Source organism: Schistocerca cancellata, chromosome 1, assembly GCF_023864275.1.
Source record: "Schistocerca cancellata isolate TAMUIC-IGC-003103 chromosome 1, iqSchCanc2.1, whole genome shotgun sequence".
Classification (NCBI taxonomy): domain Eukaryota; kingdom Metazoa; phylum Arthropoda; class Insecta; order Orthoptera; family Acrididae; genus Schistocerca; species Schistocerca cancellata.
The window spans coordinates 741,974,165-741,998,327 of record NC_064626.1 but is presented as its reverse complement, the minus strand read 5'-3'; the positions used below and the strand labels follow the sequence as shown (position 1 = coordinate 741,998,327).

The 24,163-nt window shown below is 41.1% G+C and overlaps 1 protein-coding gene across 12 annotated transcripts in view; it reads right to left on the bottom strand.

The window, feature by feature from the left end:
- Window positions 1-24,163, bottom strand: part of LOC126185655 (C-Jun-amino-terminal kinase-interacting protein 4) — a 270,109-nt gene that overhangs the window by 223,299 nt on the left and 22,647 nt on the right. For all 12 annotated transcript variants that reach the window (XM_049928155.1, XM_049928156.1, XM_049928146.1 and 9 more), the window contains exons 6-7: window positions 12,648-12,765; window positions 12,487-12,578 (exon numbers count right to left, since the gene is read on the bottom strand). In XM_049928155.1, coding sequence (XP_049784112.1) covers window positions 12,487-12,578; window positions 12,648-12,765 — 210 coding nt within the window. The remainder of the gene's footprint in view (window positions 1-12,486; window positions 12,579-12,647; window positions 12,766-24,163) is intronic.

The window sequence follows — 24,163 nt, the reverse complement described above, 5'->3', positions numbered from 1 at the left end:
TTCTTGAATACTGGTGTAACCTCTGTGACTTTCCAGTCTTTGGGTACGAATCTTTTGACAAGTGAGCAGTTGTGTATGATTTTTAAGTATGGAGGTATTGCATCAGCATACTCTGAATGGAACCTAATTGGTACACAGTCTTGACTTGCTTTTATTAAGTAACTTTAATTGCTTCACTACTCCGAGGATATCTACTTCTACGTTACTCATGTTGGCAGCTGTTCTTGATTCGAGTTCTGGAATATTTACTTCACTGTCTTTGGAGAAGAAATTTCGAAAGGCTATGTTTAGTAACACTGCTTTCGCAGCACTGTCATCGATGGTATTTCCACTGCTATCACATAGAGAAAGCGTTGACTGTCTCTTGTCACTATCATACTTTACATATGACCAGAATCTTTCTGATTTTGTTGTGAAAACTATTATAAGCATCTAACACTGATGTCCACTCTATATTTCAATCTTCTCTAAAAGATTGATAATCTTGGTGATTTTGCATTCGTCTGAATTTGGCATGCTTTTTTCATTGTTTCCACAGCAATGTTCAGACCAGTTTTTTGTACCAAGGGGGATCAACTCCGTGATTCGTTAATTTAATTGGTATAAATCCAATTTCCTTGAACTAAATCCACATCTGGTCTACCTGTATATTGTTAATCTGGAAGAAGTGGAGATTGTCTCTCAGGAGGGCATCAAGAGAATTTTTATCAGGTTTTTGAAGAGATATGTCTTGTTTATTTTTGGAGGATTTGGGGGTTACAATGTTCAATCTTGCTATAACAACTCTGTGTTCACTACTCCCTGTATCCATTTTGATGCTTGTTATTAGCTCAGGATTAACTGTTGCTAAGAGGTCAAGTGCGTTTTCACGACTGTTTACTATTCACGTGGGCTTATGAACTAACAGCTCAAAATAATTTTCAGATAATGCGTTTAGCACAATTTCAGATGATGCTTTATATGTACCTTTACATTTAAACAATGATATGAATATAATAGAGGGAAACATTCCACGTGGGAAAAATATATTTAAAAAGAAAGATGATGAGACTTACCCAACAAAAGCGCTGGCAGGTCGATAGACACACAAATAAACACAAACATACACACAAAACTCTAGCTTTCGCAACCAACGGTTGCCTCGTCAGGAAAGAGGGAAGGAGAAGGAAAGACAAAAGGATATGGGTTTTAAGGGAGAGGGTAAGGAGTCATTCCAATCCCGGGAGGGGAAAGACTTACCTTAGGGGGAAAAAAGGACAGGTATACACTCGCACACACACACATATCCATCCATACATACAAGACACAAGCAGACATTTGTAAAGGCAAAGAGTTTGAGCAGAGATGTCAGTCGGGACGGAAGTATAGATGCAAAGATGATGTTGAAAGACAGGTGAGGTATGAGCGGCGGCAGATTGAAATTAGGAATTAGCGGAGATTGAGGCCTGGCGGATAGCGAGAAGAGAGGATATGCTGAAGGGCAAGTTCCCATCTCCGGAGTTCTGACAGGTTGGTGTTAGTGGGAAGTATCCAGATAACCCGGACGGTGTAACACTGTGCCAAGATGTGCTGGCCGTGCACCAAGGCATGTTTAGCCACAGGGTGATCCTCATTACCAACAAACACTGTCTGCCTGTGTCCATTCATGCGAATGGACAGTTTGTTGCTGGTCATTCCCACATAGAACGCTTCACAGTGTAGGCAGGTCAGTTGGTAAATCACGTGGGTGCTTTCACACGTGGCTCTGCCTTTGATCGTGTACACCTTCCGGGTTACAGGACTGGAATAGGTGGTGGTGGGAGGGTGCATGGGACAGGTTTTACACCGGGGGCGGTTACAGGGGTAGGAGCCAGAGGGTAGGGAAGGTGGTTTGGGGATTTCATAGGGATGAACTAAGAGGTTACGAAGGTTAGGTGGACGGCGGAAAGACACTCTTGGTGGAGTGGGGAGGATTTCATGAAGGATGGATCTCATTTCAGGGCAGGATTTGAGGAAGTCGTATCCCTGCTGGAGAGCCACATTCAGAATCTGATCCAGTCCCGGAAAGTATCCTGTCACAAGTGGGGAACTTTTGGGGTTCTTCTGTGGAAGGTTCCGGGTTTGAGGAGATGAGGAAGTGGCTCTGGTTATTTGCTTCTGTACCAGGTCGGGAGGGTAGTTACGGGATGCAAAAGCGGTTTTCAGGTTGTTGGTGTAATGGTTCAAGGATTCCGGACTGGAGCAGATTCGTTTGCCACGAAGACCTAGGCTGTAGGGAAGGGACCGTTTGATGTGGCATGGGTGGCAGCTGTCATAATGGAGGTACTGTTGCTTGTTGGTGGGTTTGATGTGGACGGACGTGTGAAGCTGGCCATTGGACAGGTGGAGGTCAACGTCAAGGAAAGTGGCATGGGATTTAGAGTAGGACCAGGTGAATCTGATGGAACCAAAGGAGTTGAGGTTGGAGAGGAAATTCTGGAGTTCTTCTTCACTGTGAGTCCAGATCATGAAAATGTCATCAATAAATCTGTACCAAACTTTGGGTTGGCAGGCCTGGGTAACCAAGAAGGCTTCCTCTAAGCGACCCATGAATAGGTTGGCGTACGAGGGGGCCATCCTGGTACCCATGGCTGTTCCCTTTAATTGTTGGTATGTCTGGCCTTCAAAAGTGAAGAAGTTGTGGGTTAGGATGAAGCTGGCTAAGGTAATGAGGAAAGAGGTTTTAGGTAGGGCGGCAGGTGATCGGCGTGAAAGGAAGTGCTCCATCGCAGCGAGGCCCTGGACATGCGGAATATTTGTGTATAAGGAAGTGGCATCAATGGTTACAAGGATGGTTTCCGGGGGTAACAGACTGGGTAGTATTTTCAGCAACATATCGAACATAAATAAAAGTCACCACCAACTATAATTGTACAAGTCGGGTAAGTGTTTGAAAAAGAACTCAGGTTTTCTATGAACCTTTCAGCAGTTTTTATCATCTGAATGGGAGGTCGGTAGAAGTATCCCATTATTATTTTATTCCCGTTGCCAGTATGACCTCTGCCCATACTAACATACAGGAACTGTCTGCTTCAATTTTACATTACAAGATAAAATATTTCTAACAAATAAAAACACACCACCGCCAACTGTGTTTAGCCTATCATTTTGGAACACCATTAGGTTCTTCAAAAAAATTTGGCTTAACTTATCTCCAGCTTTGCCAAGCAAGACTGGCAGCCTTTACCATTCTGAAAGCTGTTTGAAACTGCTTAGAATCTCTTCTGATCCAAAGTGACACACATCATTGATACCAATGTGAGCCACCACCTGCAGTTGGCTGCACCCTGTGCTCTTCATGGCATCTGAAATGACACTTTCCACTTTTGGAATGACTCCATGTGGTATGCACACGGAGGGCACATCGGCTTTCTTCCCCTCCTTGGCAGCCATGTCCATAAGGGGACCCATAATGCGCCTAACATTGGAGCCCCCTACTATCAATAATCCCACTCCCTGCATTGCCTGGATCTTGCAGGCTGAGAGGTTCCCTCTCAAACAGGGCAAGCAACTGCATCTGGCTGAGGGACAGTGTCGGCCATAGATAGCACCTGTTTGTCAGGCTAACCGGGAGGCCTTACGTGCAGCCCCCTGGGAAGTCTTTTGCCACCTGCCATGCCCCAAACTGACATCCCATTTGACCACGAGTAAGTGATCAACCTCAGTGCAGCAGTAACTGGACTGGTCACCGGTGTGGGCCGATCAGTGGACTCAGGCATGCCGGACGTATGTTGCATCCGCACGGCCGGCCCACAACAGTGATGCCCATCCACTGCTGCTTCAAGCTGTGTAATTGAAGCCATCACAGCCTGGAGCTGAGAGCAAAGTGTCACAAACTTGGCTCATATCTGCAAACAGCCATCACAGTCCCTAACCATGCTAAAGACCATGGAAAACTAAACCACACAGACAAACAAGGACAACCGACTTGTGCCATGGAATTCTACTGTAGACACTGAGGATAACAAGAATTGTGTCTAATAAATTAGATCAACACACAGGGATTCAAAAATTGAACCCCCAAAGAATTCAGGTAAGACTAAACAATTCACTCCTAATGAGGAACTTTTAATGTATCACAAAATCAGTTTACTTTACAATGCAAACAAAAATGTGAGAACTGTGTCCATTAAATATTAAATTAACATGCAGAAACACAAGAAACTCAACTACCAAAGCACACAGATGAAACTACACAATTCGCTTCTGGTTGGAAACTCGTAAAATGCCACAAAATCAGTTACTTCCCTCTGGCTCCTTGTGTCTCGGCCGACTGCCACTGACCGACTAACCTTAAATGTAATCAAAGGAATGCAGACGAGGTGGGTAACTAATCCATTAGATTTTGATAACACAGCTGCTGAACTCCATTTCTCCAACAGACATTTTGACTGTGTATCTTTTGACTCATTCAAAAGACGCCCAAAATGATGATGTTGTAGTCTTCAGTCCTGAGACTGGTTTGATGCAGCTCTCCATGCTACTCTATCCTGTGCAAGCTTCTTCATCTCCCAGTACCTACTGCAACCTACATCCTTCTGAATCTGTTTATACTCATCTCTTGGTCTCCCTCTACGATTTTTACCCTCCACGCTGCCCTCCAATACTAAACTGGTGGTTGTAGATTGTATTTTATTGGTCCTGTTGTCTACATAGCAGCTTATGCATAAGACACTGGACAAGTCAAGTTATAAATATACAGGCTGAAAGTCATTTCAAGGCATACATATTTAAGCTTACAATAATACACTTTACACGTAAGAATTTATATAGCACATTTCATAAATTTAAATATTCTTCAATGGAGTAAAAGCAATGATGCTGCAAATATGACTTTAGAGATTTTCCAAATGTATTGACCTTAGTGATAGCTTTTATGTTTTCAGGAAGTTTGTTATAAAGCTTAACTCCCATGTGAAAAGTACCTTTTTGGCACAGTGCTGTGCTGATTTGAGTCATATGTAAGTTTCTGTTTTGTCTGGTAAAGTGCTCATGTATATCACAGTTTTTTTGCAATCTCCGGTCCTTGCCTATTACATTTAATTTAAAGAACAAAAGGGTTTCCATAATATATACACATGGTAATAGAGGAATACCAGATTTCTTAAACAGGGGTTTACAAGAGTCTCTAGGCTTGCATCCAAACAAGATTCTAATGGCCCTTTTTTGTAGTTTAATAGTGCTATTAGCTGTTTTAGAGTTTCCCCAGAAGGTGACCCCATATCTAAGACGAGAATGAAAGTACGCATGATATGCATTCAATACTGTTTTCTCACTACAGCATGATTTTAATGAACAAAGAAGGTAACATGTTTTGCTCAGTTCTGCATTGCGATATTCAATATGCTTATTCCATCCGATGTTACTCTGCAGCCAGAGTCCTAAGAATTTGGTTTCAGTACTGTTACCAACTGGTTTGTCATTGATAGAGACTGATGGGATAAACATGCCCTTGTTAGGAACATTGTGGAATTTTAGAGCAATGGTTTTCTTACTGTTAATTACAAGCTGATTACTCTGTGCCCAGCTGCTAAGTTGTTTCGTGACCGTGTTTACTGTCTGCTGTAACTGTTCATCGTCATCTCCTTTTAGTAGAATCGTGGTGTCATCTGCAAATATGATTGTTTTGTGTGCATCAATATTTAAGCTTAGATCATTTATGTACAGAAGAAACAGAAGGGGTCCCAATACTGATCCTTTGGGTTACACCGCATTTTATTTGTTTCCCTTGATGCCTCAGAATATGCCCCACCAACCGATCCCTTTTCCTAGTCAAGTTATGCCACGAATTTCTCTTCTCTCCAATTCTATTCTATACCTCCTCGTTAGTTATGTGATCAACCCATCTAATCTTCAGCACTCTTCTGTAGCACCACAGTTTGAAAGCTTCTATTCTCTTCTTGTCTAAACTATTTATCGTGCACGTTTCACTTCCATACATGGCTACACTCCATACAAATACTCTCAGAAACGAGTTCCTGACACTTAAATCTATACTCGGCGTTAACAAATTTCTCTTCTTCAGAAACTCTTTCCTTGTCATTGCCAGTCTACATTTTATATCCTCTCTACTTCGACCATCATCAGTTATTTTGCTCCCCAAATAGCAAACCTCATTTACTACTTTAAGCCTCTCATTTCCTAATCTAATTCCCGCAGCACCACCCGATTTAATTCGACTACATTCCATTATCCTCGTTTTGCTTCTGCTGATGTTCATCTTATACCCTCCTTTCATGACACTGTCCATTTCGTTGAGCTGCTCTTCCAGGTCCTTTGCTGTCTCTGACAGAACTACAATGTTGTTGGCAAACCTCAAAGTTTTTTATTTCTTCTGCATGGATTTTAATTCCTACTCCGATTTTTTCTTTTGTTTCCTTTAGTGCTTGCTCAATATACAGATTGAATAACATCGGGGAGATACGACAACCTTGTCTCACTCCCTTCCCAACCACTGCTTCCCTTTCATGTCCCTCGACTCTTATAACTGCCATCTGGTTTCTGTACAAATTGTAAATAGCCTTTCGTTCCCTGTATTTTACCCCTGCCACCTTCAGAATTTGAAAGAGAGTATTCCAGTCAACATTGTCAAAAGCTTTCTCTAAGTCTACAAATGCTAGAAACATAGGTTTGCCTTTCCTTAATCTTTCTTCTAAGATAAGTCGTAGGGTCAGTATTGCCTCACATGTTCCAACATTTTTACAGAATCCAAACTGATCTTCCCCGAGGTCGGCTTATACCAGTTTTTCCATTCGTCTGTAAAGAATACGTGTTAGTATTTTGCACCCGTGGCTTATTAAACTGATAATTCAGTAATTTTCACATCTGTCAACACCTGCTTTCTTTGGGATTGGAATCATTATATTCTTCTTGAAGTCTGAGGGTATTTCACCTGTCCCATACATCTTGCTCACTAGATAGTAGAGTTTTGTTAGGCCTGGCTCTCCCAAGGCTGTCAGTAGTTCTAATGGAATGTTGTCTACTCCTGGGGCGTTGTTTCGACTTAGGTCTTTCATTGCTCTGTCAAACTCTTCACGCAGTATCGTATCTCCTATTTCATCTTCATCTACATTCTCTTCCATTTCAATAATATTGTTCTCAAGAACATCGCCCTTGTATAGACCCTCTTTGTACTCCTTCCACCTTTCTGCTTTCCCTTCTTTGCTTAGAACTGGGTTTCCATCTGAGCTCTTGATATTCACGCAAGTGTTTCTCTTTTCTCCAAAGGTCTCTTTAATTTTCCTGTAGGCAGTATCTATCTTACCCCTAGTGATACGTGCCTCTACATCCTTACATTTGTCCTCTAGCCATCCCTGCTTAGCCATTTTGCACTTACTGTTGATCTCATTTTTGAGACGTTTGTATTCCTTTTTGCCTGCTTCATTTACTGCATTTTTATACTTTCGCCTTTTGTCAATTAAATTCAGTATCTCTTCTGTTACCCAAGGATTTCTACTAGCCCTTGTCTTTTTACCTACTTGATCCTCAGCTACCTTCACTATTTCATCTCTCAAAGCTACCCATTCTTCTTCTACTGTATTTCTTTCCCCCATTCTTGTCAATCGTTCCCTAATGCTCTCCCTGAAGCTCTCTACAACCTCTGGTTCTTTCAGTTTATCCAGGTCCCATCTCCTCAAATTCCCACCTTTTTGCAGTTTCTTCAGTTTTAATCTACAGTTCATAACCAATAGATGTACATGACTGAAATAAGTTGAAGAAATGGAGTTTCTGCAGTTGCACATCCAAAATCTAATTGGTCAGTCAATGGGATGCAAAAACATTAAGGTGCTCATAATGTAGCTACCAAATGACAATTTGTGTTGTAGGCAGAATTTTTGAATGTGGGCAGATATAGTGTGTGAAATATAGGCCAGAAAAGTAGTTTTTCATCAGAATACATACAATGTTTTTAAAAATAGCCCACGTTCAACAGTGAAACCCTGTCTCTTGCAAAGGAATCATAGGAATTCTGTGTTTTATGAACAGAAAGGTACCACAAATTTGGAAGAAAAATTGTTCATAAATCAAAACCTAAACAACATTGTAAAATGAACGAAGACTGTTTTTACCAAAAGTTTCAATACAAATTATTCAATCCTTTTACGTGCCAGCCTTTCATCTCATCTGCAAGACATTAAGTGTGTTGTACATTACGAAGTCTGAACAACAGTTTTATTTATGAACAGTAAACCTTCTCAGTATACAGCTTTATTTCGTAAATTAAACTTCAAAGAGACTATATAAAAACAAAAATATTTCAGAAAATATCCAGGGATAACACTTTGCAGTGAACGGTACAGCATTTTCCTTTTATCACTCTTCACAGGCACTTCAATATATTTTTTAAATGGATATTAAAATATCTGAATCAAACATGAGCACCCACTTAATAGTCACTGAAACACAGACAAGTGCAGCACAACTAGAAGACACACACATTAGTGACATAGCTTCAAATCTCTGGATGTGCTACCTTGTTTCACCAAATCTACAGTTTCTGAAACATAATTCAGACTGGCTGTCTCTGCATATCTACGCCAATCACTCACTCAAACCCTAATGCACACGACTCAAACTCAAGAAGTTGTCCATTACAATCCCATGAGCCTACCCTATTTTAGACTAGTTCAACTCATTGCTGACAGTTTCTCTTCTGCCCTACTTTGGATAGAACGTTAGGTAATAGTTCTCACTTAATAGAGATACCCAACCCAGTGCAACATACAATACACTTTAAATAAAAGACTGATGTCATTATGCAAATGTATTGTGACTCCTACATTCACTAAAACAGTTCATAAATGGTTCTATACAACTGTATGAGTTAGGTTTTCTGAGTGCATCATGATTTCAAAATATTCTTGCATATTCACAGTTACAGAAAAACAGCTATACTTTACAAAGAGACTGCGAAGTTGTTACTTAATCAAGGTGTAGATACTGACTGACTACAGCTCCAGTGCCAGTTACTGTTACAATGTTGGCACAGATTAAACCACAAGTGGCCTCTTTTGAGAAATGCTACATCTTTCACATATTTTATAAATGTGAGATTTATTCAGAAAATACATTATCACGATATGTAAGGGTTAAGAAGTTCTCCCCCATGTTTATTCTTCCACTGACAATATTATTACTAACAATAATTGATAACCATGTGAAAAAATTGTTAACTATAAGGCTTCAAATTCATTATCTTGTTTAATAAATCAAGCCTTGCTACCGAAAAGTTATTAACCTCCAGGTTAGCCTGACAAACAGGTTCCAGGTGCTATCTATGGCCTATGGCATTACGTATGAACAGCGACTAACAATTGTGGATTGCACAGTTTTACAAAATTTTACAGAAATATATTAATTTTATAATTTAAAAAATAAGTCTATAAATTCATATCTAATTTGTCGATCCATTCAAGGGCTGCCTCTGTCACTTCAAAGAAATCTTCCAAGTTCCCATGGTAGGCTCTTCTGCTACAGCTTGTTGCAATGTGATGGATTGTCTGGTGTTCATTTCCACAGTCACATTGAGAAGATGAAGCCCTTCCCCATCAGTAGAGGCTTTCAGCACAGATGCTATGGCCTGTGTGGATCCAATTAATTGTTTTCAAGGAACATTGTGTTAGTTCCATACCGCCTGGTCGTGTGTCAGGTCTTTGGAGGGTTTGATGTTCCTCATGGGCAATAGTGTTCCACATTTCTGTCCACTTTTTGTTGACACTGAAAGTAGCTGCCTATAGTGATTCTGCCAGTAGGACAGATGGCTGCCTAGATTTTAATTGGTTCATTCGGAGTGCAGGAATGTCGGAGTGCATTGGAAGGACGGAGATTTTAAGTAATTTTTGGTATTCCTTAAGGAGGGCATTCTGTCTTTGGAGGTCTGGTGGCGCAATGTTGCTTAGAGATGGTAACCACTACAGAGGAGTAGATCTGATGTAGTCTGCGCTTAGATCTGCATTGCTGCATTTAGCTCCACATCAATTTTTCTCACATATGTGCTATTAAGCCACACTGGAGCACAATATTCGATAACAGAACAGACCAGCCCGAAGGCAGTGCATCACAGTGTCATAGCTCTTGTGTCCCATGAGGTATCACTCAGCTTCCGTATGATGATATTGCGTGACCTCAGCTTTGATGCGGTGTTTTCTATGTGCTTTCTGTAAGAGAGGGTTCTATCAAGAGTCACTCCTAGATATTTTGGAGAGTCTCGGTGGTGGAGGACCTGACGATTGAAAGTGACATTCAACTTCACATTGATCATTCTGCTGTTAAGGTGAAAGGAGCTGACTTCAGTCTTTGTTGGTTTTGGTATCAGTCTACACTTATTGAAGTATCGTCTACTGTGCTTAGATCTGCGGATAGGATCTCACCAGCTTCAATTGTTCTCTGTTGGGTGGCCAAGACCAGATCGTCTGCATAGATGACCTTCCTTGACTCTGTTTCAGGGAGGTCAGATGTATACAAGTTGAACAGGATTGGTGCCAAATTGAGCCTTGCGGAAGACCTTATCACCTTTCTTCTTTCTGCTTAGTTGGTTGCCACGGACTACTAGGTAGTGTCTCTCAGACAGCATGTTGCTTATGAGCCTGATTGTGGTTTGGCAGTGTATAACACTGGCAAGTTTGTGCAAGAGTCCTTGTCTCCATACTGTATCATAGGCAGCTGTAAGACCAATAAAAGCCACTGATGTTTTAAGGCGACGTTGGAATCCAGCTTCTATGTGTGTAGTTAGGCTGAGCACTTTGTATCCGCAGTTTCTGTTTGGTCTGAATCCTGCCTGATCGATGAGAATAACTTCATGGATCTTTGAACCAATTCGGTTGAGGATGATTCTTTCCAAAACTTGAAGGAGCAGCTCACAAGGGTGGCTGGACAATAGCTAGCAGTTTTTTTTCGCTGGTTTACCCAGCTTCGGTATTGCTACGATTTTTGTTCCTCTGAATGCTTTTGGAATTTTTCCTGATAGCATATTATTGGTGAAGAAACTTGCAAGCCATCTATGTGTCCTTTTACCACAACTGATGAGGAACTCTGGGTGTATCCCATCAAATCCTGGAGCTTAGCCTTTTTTCATTTCTTTGACTGCTGCAGTGATCTTATCTACAATGAAGTCTCTGGAGTACTCCGACTTGTTGGGTGCCTTCTACTTCAGGTTTCTAAGCTTTTTCTTAACCATTCTTTGGTGTGGCTTAAGTGGGGGTGCTTTGGAGAGCAAGAACTTATTCTATTTGCAACCTGGTCTGGTGTTACTTCAGGATCTTTTCGGGTGGGTGGTCGACCTCCTCCCAGTCTTCTCAAGAGGTTCCATACCTCTCTACTTGACCTCTTAAAATCCAGACTTTGTTTTTTACTACCAGCACTCTTTACAAGCTTTATCAAGGTGTCTTAGGAAGTTCTGTAGCAGTTCCACTGTCACTGGTGGTTAAATAGGACTGATAAGGAGTTTTTCGCAGTCATTACGCCAGACTGGGATATATTCTCTCCGGAATCCTCTAGGCACACATTTTTTTTGCTGTCGTTGAAACTGCTCTGATGAATCTTTCAAAATTTTCACTTAGTGGGGGGATCCATCTGATCACTTTATCAAGTTCTTTGGAGAATTTAGTCCAGTCTGCTTTTCTGTAGTTCCATCTTGGTCTAGGCATTGATCTGATTAGAGGAATTTGAATTCATGTGTCTAGAATTACCGGCTGGTGTTGGCTTTTTGGGAAACCTCAGGGGACTGTCCTCACTGCATATAGAGGTTGTAAGGTGTTCACCTAAGACAGGCCACCTCACTCCACTATATAGCTTAGCTAGGCATTAGCTTATTCTTACAAGCCATCTGACTGAGATAAATGCAGTAAGAGCAGTGGTCAGTCGAGCACTACCTGCTACATTTACCGTAACTGGACAAACAAATACATGCTCCCAATTTCAAAATAAATCACTTTTAGACCAGCAAAGGTCACACTTTGATAGGAGATAGGTTACTACCCCAGGCTCTAAATTAGATATCATTTGACAGCAATAGCCGCTACAGCACTTAGGGATGTTATTTGATGGATCACCTATAGTAGATGCGTGCCTACTTGTTGTTTGGGCATGGACCTGATGCCTTACTACTGCTGGATTTCAGATACATCTGATGATGAGGCTAAGACCTTGAAACCATGGTAGTGCATAGAGGCTTCTGCCTGGCAAGACTTCAGTCACTAACGTATTTTACAACTATGGCAGGTTTGTTTATCATGAACATGTTGCAGAATTGTTGTGGATGCTCCTCAAATAAAAATTGATAATATCTTTGTTGCGTCAGTTTAAAAACTGTAGTCGGCTGTTCTTGTTGGGTTGAGTGGATCCCTAGGCCTGTTCCAGTACAAGTGCAGACAGGTAATACACTCAGTCTCTGAAGTAGACTGTTCACATTAAGATTGCTCCATTGTAAAGAACAGTGTTATATATCACTACTTTAAGCAAATATTATACCTGTAATATCTGCCCCTTCATCCATTTCACCGAGTGCTTCTGCATCTTGAAAACTCAATTCCTGGTACAACGTATTCCCACTTCGCTGCTCTCTGAAATAACAGGCCTATTAGCAGCAACTGTATGTTTTGCCACATATCACAACATTCAAAAGTACACACCTCTTTGTCTTGCTCCGGCCTATTGGAGAAACAACTGTCGTTGACATTCCCTCTACATCTTCCAGTTCCGGTGTTGAATCCTTTGTGCTTGGTGTAAGTCCATCAACCCAGCCTCCTCCTGTTTAATACAAGAACACTTTTCTCAGTATATTTGAATTAAATGAATACAATATATTCATTATATAATTCAAACCAGAATGTAAAGGAAGATAGTTTCTAAGAAACAATCTGATATAACAGTTAAATGTAACATAATCGATGCATTTAATTGGAATCTCAGGCCAGTTTTTCCAACAAGGTAAATACCAATGCAAAACAAAATTGTTAGTGAAGTATTAGAAATGTTTTGTTAAGATGAGAAATATCAAAAGAATTCTAATTAATTCTCAGGATGCTGTTACAATTCCTGAAACAGTGTTGTTGGTGGTGGTGATGATGATGATGATGATGTACAAATGAAATACATGTTTGTCTGGAGACTTCCTATCCAAATGTGACAATTAAAGGAATCTTTGAGAATTGGGATAATCATATCGTCACATACCATAGTACCCACAATGTACAAACAAGCAATAACTGGGAATGTGGTACAATTTTCAAACTCTAAGAAGCATAGTGCTGCGTTATCCACCAATAACGATGTTTATAAAATGGTCATGCAGCTCATGCTGGCCACTGTTCAGCTGTTAGCAATATCACACAAAGTTTTTGTAAACACTGAAATATAAATTTACAAAATGTTATTCTCAACAAAGTTATTCAATTATTTATTTTTTATTAACTCCCAATTGTTCCATGTGGTGCACAGACACTATGAAAGACATATATTTTATGTATAAAAGTCCACTGAATGTCTGTATTTTGGGTTTTTACTTCCAATAGATATTTAAGAGCGAGTTCCATTGTCAGGGTTTCCAAGATTCACACTATGCTATTCAAAGATGTTGAGAAGCCTCAAGTAAATCTTGAAAACAATGATAATGGAATCTTTGCTTGAAAGATGTACAGAAATAAAAACTTGGCAGCATTAAAATCCTCCTCCCATGAACCATGGATCTTGCTGTTGGTGGGGAGGCTTGTGTGCCTGAGCGATACAGGTAGTTGTACCGTAGTTCAACCACAACGGGAGGATATCTGTTGAGAGGCCAGACAAACGTGTGGTTCGTGAAGACAGGCAGCAGCCTTTTCAGTAGTTGCAAGGGCAACAGTCTGGATGATTGACTGATCAAGCCTTGTAACATTAGCAAAATGACCTTGCTGTGCTGGTACTGCGAATGACTGAAAGCAAGGGGAAACTACACTCTTAATTTTTCCCGAGGCCATGCAACTCGACTGTATGGTTAAATAATGATGGCATGTCTTCTTGGGAAAAATATTCCAGAAGTAAAATAGTCCCCCATTCAGTTTTCCAGGTGGGGCCTACTCTCACGAGGACGTTGTTATCAGGAGAAACGAAACTGGCGTTCTATGAATCGGAGCATGGAATGTCAGCTCCCTTAATCGGACGGGTAGGTTAGATAATTTAAAAAGGGAAATTGATAGGTTAAAGCTAGATATAGTGGGAATCAGTGAAGCTCGGTGTCAGGAGGAACAAGACTACTGGTCAAGTGAATACAGCTCCCTTAATCGGACGGGTAGGTTAGATAATTTAAAAAGGGAAATGGATAGGTTAAAGCTAGATATAGTGGGAATCAGTGAAGCTCGGTGTCAGGAGGAACAAGACTACTGGTCAAGTGAATACAGCATTATAAATACAAAATCAAATATGGGTAATGCAGGAGTAGGCTTAATAATGAATTAAAAAATAGAAGCTAGGGTAAGGTACTGCGAACAGCATAGTGAACACATTATTGTAGCAAAGATAGACACGAAGCCCATGCCAACCACAGTAGTAAAAGTTTATATGCCAATTAGCTCCGCAGATGACAAAGAGATCGAAGAAATGTACAATGAGATAAAATAAATTATGCAGATAGTGAAGCGAGATGAAAATTTAATAATCATGGGGGACTGGAATTCAATAGTAGGAAATGGAAGAAAAGGAAAAGTAGTAGGTGAATACAGAATGGGGATAAAGAATGAAAGAGGAAGACTCCTGGTAGAATTTTGCACAGAGCATAACTTAATCATAGCTAACACTCGGTTTAAGAATCATGAAAGAAGGCTGTATACATGTAAGAGGTCTGGAGACACTCTAACGTTTCAGATAGATCATGTAATGGTAAGACAGAGATTTATGAACCATGTTTTAAATTGTAAAACATTTCTAGGGACAGATGTGGATTCTGACCACAATCTATTGTTTGTGAACTGTAGATTAAATCTGAAGAAACTGCAAAAACATAGGAATTTAAGATGATGGGACCTGGATAAACTGAAAGAACCAGAGGTTGTAGAGACTTTCAGAGAGAGCATTAGGGAATGATTGGCAAGAATGGGGGAAAGAAATACAGTACAAGAAGAATGCATAGCTTTGGGAGAGGAAATAGTGAAAGCAGCAGAGGATCAAGTAGGTAAAAAGACGAGGGCTAGTAGAAATCCTCGGGTAACAGAAGAGATATTGAATTTAATTGATAAAAGGAGAAAATATAAAAATGCAGTAAATGAAGCAGGCAAAAAGGAATACAAACGTCTCAGAAATGAGATTGACAGGAAGTGCAACATGGCTAAGCAGGGATGGCTAGAGGACAAATGTGAAAATGGGTAAGATATATACTGCCTGCAGGAAAATTAGACAGACCTTTGGAGAAAAGACAACCACTTGTATGAATATCAAGAGCTCAGATGGAAAACAAATTCTAAGTAAAGAAGGGAAGGCAGAAAGGTGGAAGGAGTGTATAGAGAGTGATAATTAATTGAAACCCTCAGCTATAGGCAGCTGAAGGTTTCAATTAATTATCATTTATGCTAGAGAAGCTGCATGGTCATCAATGGTATCTGTTCCTGCGAGATCAGTTACTATCTTAACATGTATATAGAGAGTCTATACAAGGGCGATGAACATGAGGGCAATATTATGGAAATAGAAGAGGACGTAGCTGAATAACAAATGGGAGATATGATACTGCGTGAAGAGTCACACAGAGCACTGAAAGACCTAAGTCGAGACAAGACCCTGGGAGTAGACAGCATTCCATCAGAACTACTGATAGCCTTGGGAGAGCCAGACCAGACAAAACTCTACAATCTGGTGAGCACGATATATGAGACAGGCAAAATACCCTCAGACTTCAAGAAGAATATAATAATTCCAGCCCCAAAGAAAGCAAGTGTTGACAGGTGTGAAAATTACCAAACTATCAGTTTCATAGCTCACGGCTGCAAACTACTAACAAGATCAGACCTCAGGGAAGATCAGTTTGGATTCCCTAGAAATGTTGGAACGTGACGCAATATTGACCCTACGAATTTTCTAAGAAGATAGAGTAAGGAAAGGCAAACCTATGTTTCTAGCATTTGTAGACTTAAAGAAAGCTTTTGACAGTGTTAACTGGAACACTCTCTTTCAAGTTCTGAAGGTGGCAGGGGACAAATACAGGGAGTGAAAGGCTATTTAAAATTTGTACAGAAACCAGATGGCAGTCATAAGAATTGAGGGGCACGAAAGGGAAGCAGTGGTTGAGAAGGGAGTAAGACAGGATTGTAGCCTATCAATGATGTTATTCAATCTGTATATTGAGCAAGCAGTAAAGGAAACAAAAGAAAAATTTGGAGTAGGAATTAAAATCCATGGAGAAGAAATAAAAACTTTGAGGTTTGCAGATGACATTGTAATTCTGTCAGAGACAGCAAAGGACCTGAAAGAGCAGCTCAACGAAATGGACAGTGTCATGAGAGGAGGATATAAGATGAACATCAGCAGAAGCAAAACAAGGACAATGGAATTTAGTCGAATTAAATCGGGTGGTGCTGCGGGAATTAGATTAGGAAATGAGAGGCTTAAAGTAGTAAATGAGTTTTGCTATTTGGGGAGCAAAATAACTGATGATGGTCGAAGTAGAGACAATATAATATGTAGACTGGCTATGGCAAGGAAAGCGTTTCTGAAGAAGAGAAATTTGTTAACATCGAGTATAGATTTAAGTGTCAGGAAGTCATTTCTGAAAGTATTTGTATGGAGTGTAGCCATGTATGGAAGTGAAACACGAATGATAAATAGTTTTGACAAGAAGAGAATAGTAGCTTTCGAAATGTGGTGCTACAGACTGCTGACGATTAGATGGGTAGATCACGTAACTAATGAGGAAATACTGAATCGAATTGGGGAGAAGAGAAATTTATGGCACAGCCTGACTAGAAGATGAGATCAGTTGGTAGGACACGTTCTGAGGCATCAAGGGATCATCAATTTAGTATTGCAGGGAAGTGAGGGGGGTAAAAATTGTAGGGGAGACCAAGGCATGAATACACTAAACAGATTCAGGAGGATGTAGGTTGCAGTAGTTTCTCAGAGATGAAGAACCCTTATCATTTTGGGCTCAACAGGGCTTCTTCGTCCTCTCTGACTGGGACCGATGACCGTAGCAGTCTGGTCCCTTTAATCCCACAAACCAAACCAAACCAAACCATCCTCTCTGACTATCTCAATAACTGTTTCATCGATCTTTCTTCTGGCATTCTGCTCACATGCTCTTTCCACCTGCTGTGTTGTTTATCCCTTCAACATTCAGTTCTCTAATTTGTTGAAACTTCCTGGCAAATTAAAACTGTGTGGCGGACCAAGACTCAAAACGAAAGCGCTGGCACGTCGATAGATACACAAACAAACACAAACATACACACAAAATTCTAGCTTTCGCAACCAACGGTTGCTTCGTCAGGAAAGAGTTAAAATGTAAATGTATTAAAAGGAGTGGTTTTGTGGTGGCAGATTATGAAAACGAGGCTAACAATTGTCTGGCGAACAAATAATGACGTTAAAACCTGTGGGAAGCGGCTAAAAATAATCAGTGATGTGGGAAAAACGGAAATGGAAATAAAGCGAAAGTTATCAGAACTAGCCGAAATGGTTGTTTAATAGGTGAAAGGAACTGTTTGAAAACTAGAAACGGTGGATTTTATAGCAGCAGTAGTGTTGAAAGCAGAAAAAATTTTTTTTGGTTATGGTTTGGAAGTGGGTGACGTATTATTGAGTATATATAGGCGGGATAAAATTGTATAGTAAATTACGGTAAAAAGGAGAAGGTGAATACAAAGTGAAACTACTGGCAAAAACAAAAAGAGAAAATAAGACGACAGAAAAGATTTCGAAATGCAACAGTGACAATAACAAACGTAATTGTTGGGTTCAAATTAATGATATGAATATAATAGAGGGGAACATTCCACGTGGGAAAAATATATATAAAAACAAAGATGATTTGACTTACCAAACGAAAGCGCTGGCACATCGATAGACACACAAACAAACACAAACATACACACAAAATTCTAACTTTCGCAACCAACGATTGCCTCGTCAGGAAAGAGGGAAGGAGAGGGAAAGACGAAAGGATTTGGGTTTTAAGGGAGAGGGTAAGGAGTCATTCCAATCCCGGGAGCGGAAAGACTTACCTTAGGGTGAAAAAAGGACGGGTATACACTCGCGCGCACACACACATATCCATCCACACATATACAGGCACAAGCAGACATATACACAGGCAAAGAGTTTGGGCAGAGATGTCAGTCGAGGCAGAAGTGCAGAGGCAAAGATGTTTTTGAGTGGCGGCAACTTGAAATTAGCGGAGATTGAGGCCTGGTGGATAACGGGAAGAGAGGATATATTGAAGAGCAAGTTCCCATCTCCGGAGTTCGGATAGGTTGGTGTTAGTGGGAAGTATCCAGATAACCCGGACGGTGTAACACTGTGCCAAGATGTGCTGGCCGTGCACCAAGGCATGTTTAGCCACAGGGTGATCCTCATTACCAACAAACACTGTCTGCCTGTGTCCATTCATGCGAATGGACAGTTTGTTGCTGGTCATTCCCACATAGAATGCGTCACAGTGTAGGCAGGTCAGTTGGTAGATCACGTGGGTGCTTTCACACGTGGCTCTGCCTTTGATCGTGTACACCTTCCGGGTTACAGGACTGGAATAGGTGGTGGTGGGAGGGTGCATGGGACAGGTTTTACACCGGGGGCGGTTACAGGGGTAGGAGCCAGAGGGTAGGGAAGGTGGTCTGGGGATTTCATAGGAATGAACTAAGAGGTTGCGAAGGTTAAGTGGACGGCGGAAAGACACTCTTGGTGGAGTGGGGAGGATTTCATGAAGGATGGATCTCATTTCAGGGCAGGATTTGAGGAAGTCATATCCCTGCTCGAGAGCCACATTCAAAGTCTGATCCAGTCCCGGAAAGTATCCTGTCACAAGTGGGGCACTTTTGTGGTTCTTCTGTGGGAGGTTCTGGGTTTGACAGGATGAGGAAGTGGCTCTGGTTATTTGCTTTTGTACCAGGTCGGGAGGGTAGTTGTGGGATGCGAAAGCTGTTGTCAGGTTGTTGGTGTTGTGTGTGTATATATATATATATTATAAGCTCCGCCTGGACATCAGGAATGGGATTACCTTGGCGGAGCTTCAAGGAATCCTCAGAACCTTAGGCCCCCTACAAAACCTTTCACCTGACTCCATCAACCTCCTGACCCCACCAACACCCCGCACCCCTACCTTCTACCTTCTTCCCAAAATTCACAAACCCAATCATCCCGGCCGTCCCATTGTAGCTGGTTACCAAGCCCCCACAGAACGCATCTCTGCCTACGTAGATCAACACCTTCAACCCATTACATGCAGTCTCCCATCCTTCATCAAAGACACCAACCACTTTCTCGAACGCCTGGAATCCCTACCCAGTCTGTTACCCCCCGAAACCATCCTTGTAACCATTGATGCCACTTCCTTATACACAAATATTCCGCATGTCCAGGGCCTCGCTGCGATGGAGCACTTCCTTTCACGCCGATCACCTCCCGCCCTACCTAAAACCTCTTTCCTCATTACCTTAGCCAGCTTCATCCTGACCCACAACTTCTTCACTTTTGAAGGCCAGACATACCAACAATTAAAGGGAACAGCCATGGGTACCAGGATGGCCCCCTCGTATGCCAACCTATTCATGGGTCGCTTAGAGGAAGCCTTCTTGGTTACCCAGGCCTGCCAACCCAAAGTTTGGTACAGATTTATTGATGACATTTTCATGATCTGGACTCACAGTGAAGAAGAACTCCAGAATTTCCTCTCCAACCTCAACTCCTTTGGTTCCATCAGATTCACCTGGTCCTACTCTAAATCCCATGCCACTTTCCTTGATGTTGACCTCCACCTGTCCAATGGCCTGTTTCACACGTCTGTCCACATCAAACCCACCAACAAGCAACAGTACCTCCATTATGACAGCTGCCACCCATTCCACATCAAACGGTCCCTTCCCTACAGCCTAGGTCTTCGTGGCAAACGAATCTGCTCCAGTCCAGAATCCTTGAACCATTACACCAACAACCTGAAAAAAGCTTTTGCATCCCGTAACTACCCTCCCGAACTGGTACAGAAGCAAATAACCAGAGCCACTTCCTCATCTCCTCAAACCCGGAACCTTCCACGGAAGAACCCCAAAAGTGCCCCACTTGTGACAGGATACTTTCCGGGACTGGATCAGATTCTGAATGTGGCTCTCCAGCAGGGATACGACTTCCTCAAATCCTGCCCTGAAATGAGATCCATCCTTCATGAAATCCTCCCCACTCCACCAAGAGTATCTTTCCGCCGTCCGCCTAACCTTCGTAAACTCTTAGTTCATCCCTATGAAATCCCCAAACCACCTTCCCTACCCTCTGGCTCCTACCCCTGTAACCGCCCCCGGTGTAAAACCTGTCCCATGCACCCTCCCACCACCACCTATTCCAGTCCTGTAACCCGGAAGGTGTACACGATCAAACGCAGAGCCACGTGTGAAAGCACCCACGTGATTTACCAACTGACCTGCCTACACTGTGAAGCGTTCTATGTGGGAATGACTAGCAACAAACTGTCCATTCGCATGAATGGACACAGGCAGACAGTGTTTGTTGGTAATGAGGATCACCCTGTGGCTAAACATGCCTTGGTGCACGGCCAACACATCTTGGCACAGTGTTACACCGTCCGGGTTATCTGGATACTTCCCACTAACACCAACCTGTCAGAACTCCGGAGATGGGAACTTGCCCTTCAGCATATTTTCTCTTCTCGCTATCCGCCAGGCCTCAATCTCCGCTAATTTCTAATTTCAATTTGCCGCCGCTCATACCTCACCTGTCTTTCAACATCATCTTTGCCTCTGTACTTCCGCCCCGACTGACATCTCTGCCCAAACTCTTTGCCTTTAAAAATGTCTGCTTGTGTCTGTGTATATGCGGATGGATATGTGTGTGTGTGCGTGTGAGTGTATACCTGTCCTTTTTTCCCCCTAAGGTAAGTCTTTCCGCTCCCGGGATTGGAATGACTCCTTACCCTCTCCCTTAAAACCCAAATCCTTTTGTCTTTCCCTCTCCTTCCCTCTTTCCTGACGAGGCAACCGTTGGTTGCGAAAGCTAGAATTTTGTGTGTATGTTTGTGTTTGTTTGTGTGTCTATCGACCTGCCAGCGCTTTTGTTTAGTAAGTCTCATCATCTTTCTTTTTAGATATATTTTTCCCACGTGGAATGTTTCCCTCTATATATATAAATATGTCTGCTTGTGTCTGTATATGTGTGGATGGATATGTGTGTGTGTGCGCGAGTATATACCCGTCCTTTTTTCCCCCTAAGGTAAGTCTTTCCGCTCCCGGGACTGGAATGACTCCTTACCCTCTCCCTTAAAACCCACATCCTTTCGTCTTTCCCTCTCCTTCCCTCTTTCCTGATGAGGCAACAGTTTGTTGCGAAAGCTTGAATTTTGTGTGTATGTTTGTGTTCGTTTGTGTGTCTGTCGACCTGCCAGCACTTTCATTTGGTAAGTCACATCATCTTTATTTTTAGGTATATATATATATATATATATATATAAAAACCAGAACTGACAAAGTTTTTTGCCTGTACGTCTATAAAGCTGGTAACTTACTAGGTTTCCTAAATAATTAAAACTGTTAACTGGTTCAAGTAGTCTGTTACTGATAACTTTTAATCTTTTTGGCCCAGTTCCTTAATAGCATTACCTCAATGTTATTGATTTTCCCACAATGTATTTTTTGTTCAAATAACTGAAATGAACGGAGTCAACAGACTTTCATTTATAAAATGTCTGGGTTATTCAGCTGGCTCTGTATTTTCTCAAGCTGCTTAATATTAGGTCACAACTGGAAATGATGATGAATAACAAGCTAATTGTTTGACTAAAAAGAATTAAAAACATTTACAAGGAAGATACTGGAATATTTTTTAATGTTCATACAACAATGCTGGAAGAAATGCATGCAGGTATGTGCAATTAAGTAGTACAGAGCGCACAGCAACATTTCTTGCACAAACCCTATTAACAAATTGAACACAGAACATAATAAATAAAACAATTTCTGTTTTGTTACTTACAGTCCCTCCCCATCACTTATAACACAAGAAAGCTTCTTTACAGTGTAACCACTAATTTCTTCATATTACAAAAAAAGAAAATAAATATCACTTTGACTCAAAGTATGTCTATGTGTTTAAAATCAATAATAACAAGAAACAATGATGTTGTGATTAATAAAAAGTGGAACACTGAATTAAATTCAAAATGGAATATTTTTGGGAACAGCTAAGTGAGAGTGCAAACAAAATTTACCATAACACGATGTTCAATTTATTACTGGTGACAAGTGGAAAAATAGTCCAACAAGACAGAGAAGAAGACAGATTAATTTAAAAATTAAAGTATCAAATAATTTTCCAGTTAATAAATAGCAGCAAATCACCAAGCAGCAACAATAAATAATAGGCCATAATGTCACTGAAACACACACACACACACACACACACACACACACACACACACACACGTGCGTGCGCATCATGCTGTGCCGCCGCTGCTGCCACCACCACCACCACCACCACCACCAGAGTTCGTTGCTGTAGCACAAAAAAAATGGGGGGGAGGGGGGGGGCTTCTCTAAAGGTTTAACATTTCATCCTCCTTTTCTACATATCTATTAACCTAACTGCTACTCAGTACTACTATTTGGTGAGTAGTCATTTATCCTCATAACATAATGATATTCTATGCTGGACAAACATAAAATTCGGTAAACACTGAGGAAGTACAGACTGTTGCACTCTCAGTTCATAACAGAACACGCAAATGACAACAGGTGAACATTTGTAGAAATTCTTGTGACTGTAAAAAGACTGATGCGCAAAGCATGTAACACCTATCACTGTTGTATCGTAGCAAAAGATGTTGCTGAGTACTTTAGAAAATTCTGGTCCCACATAAAATCGTTTAGTGGATCGAAGGCTTCTATCTAGTCAATCACTGGCCAATATGGTGTGGCAACAGAATGAAGCAAAACGACATATGAAGTTTTACACATTTTACAATTAAGAAATCATACATGCAGGAGGATTGTACAAACACATCGCCATTCAACCATTGCACAGATTCCCACATGAAAGACATAATAATAAGTGCCCCTGGTGTAGAGAACAACTGAAAGAGTTGAAAACAAGTAAGTAGCTAGGTATGGACTGAAACCCAATTTGATTTTACAGTGAGTATTCTAGGGCAATGACCCCGTACTTAGCTTGCATTTATCACGAATCTCTCACCCAGCATAAAGTCCCAAGGAACTTGAAAAAAGAACAGGTGACTAGTGTATATAAGAAGGGTAAAAGAACAGGCCCATAAAATTAGGGACAAAACATCCTTAACATTAATTTGCTGTGAAATTCTTAAGAATACTCTAAGCTTGAGAAAGGATTCTGCCCACAAATCAGCAGAGATTTAGAAAGCATCACTTGTGTGAAACTCAGTTTGCTCTTTTCACATAAGGTATCATCTGAACTATAGATAAATGATATAAGCAAATTCTGTATATCTAAATATGCAGAAAGTATTTGACACAGTGTCTGACTGCAGAATATTAATGAAGGTACAAGCATACGAAATAGGTTCCCAGGTATGCGAGTGACTCAAAGACTTTAAAAGTAATAAAGCCCAATATGTTTACCTCGATAGCGAGACAAGAGCACTGTCAGGAGCATCCCAGGGGAAGTGTGATAGGACCACTATTATTATCTATAAACATAACTGATATGACAGACATGGACAGGTTGAGCAGCAATCTGTGGCTGTTTGCTGCAGATGCTGTGGTGTTCAGGAAGACATCAAAGCAATTCAGCGGCAGACTGTTAGATTTGTTACCGATAGGTTCAATCAACATGCAAATATTGTGGAGATGCTTCACGACCTCAAACGGGAATCCCTGGTGGGAAGGTGAAGTTCTTTTCAAGGAATACTACTGAAAAAATTTAGAGAACTGGCATTGGAAGTTGACTGCAGAATGATCCTACTGCTGCCAACATACATTTAATGTAAAGAACTTGA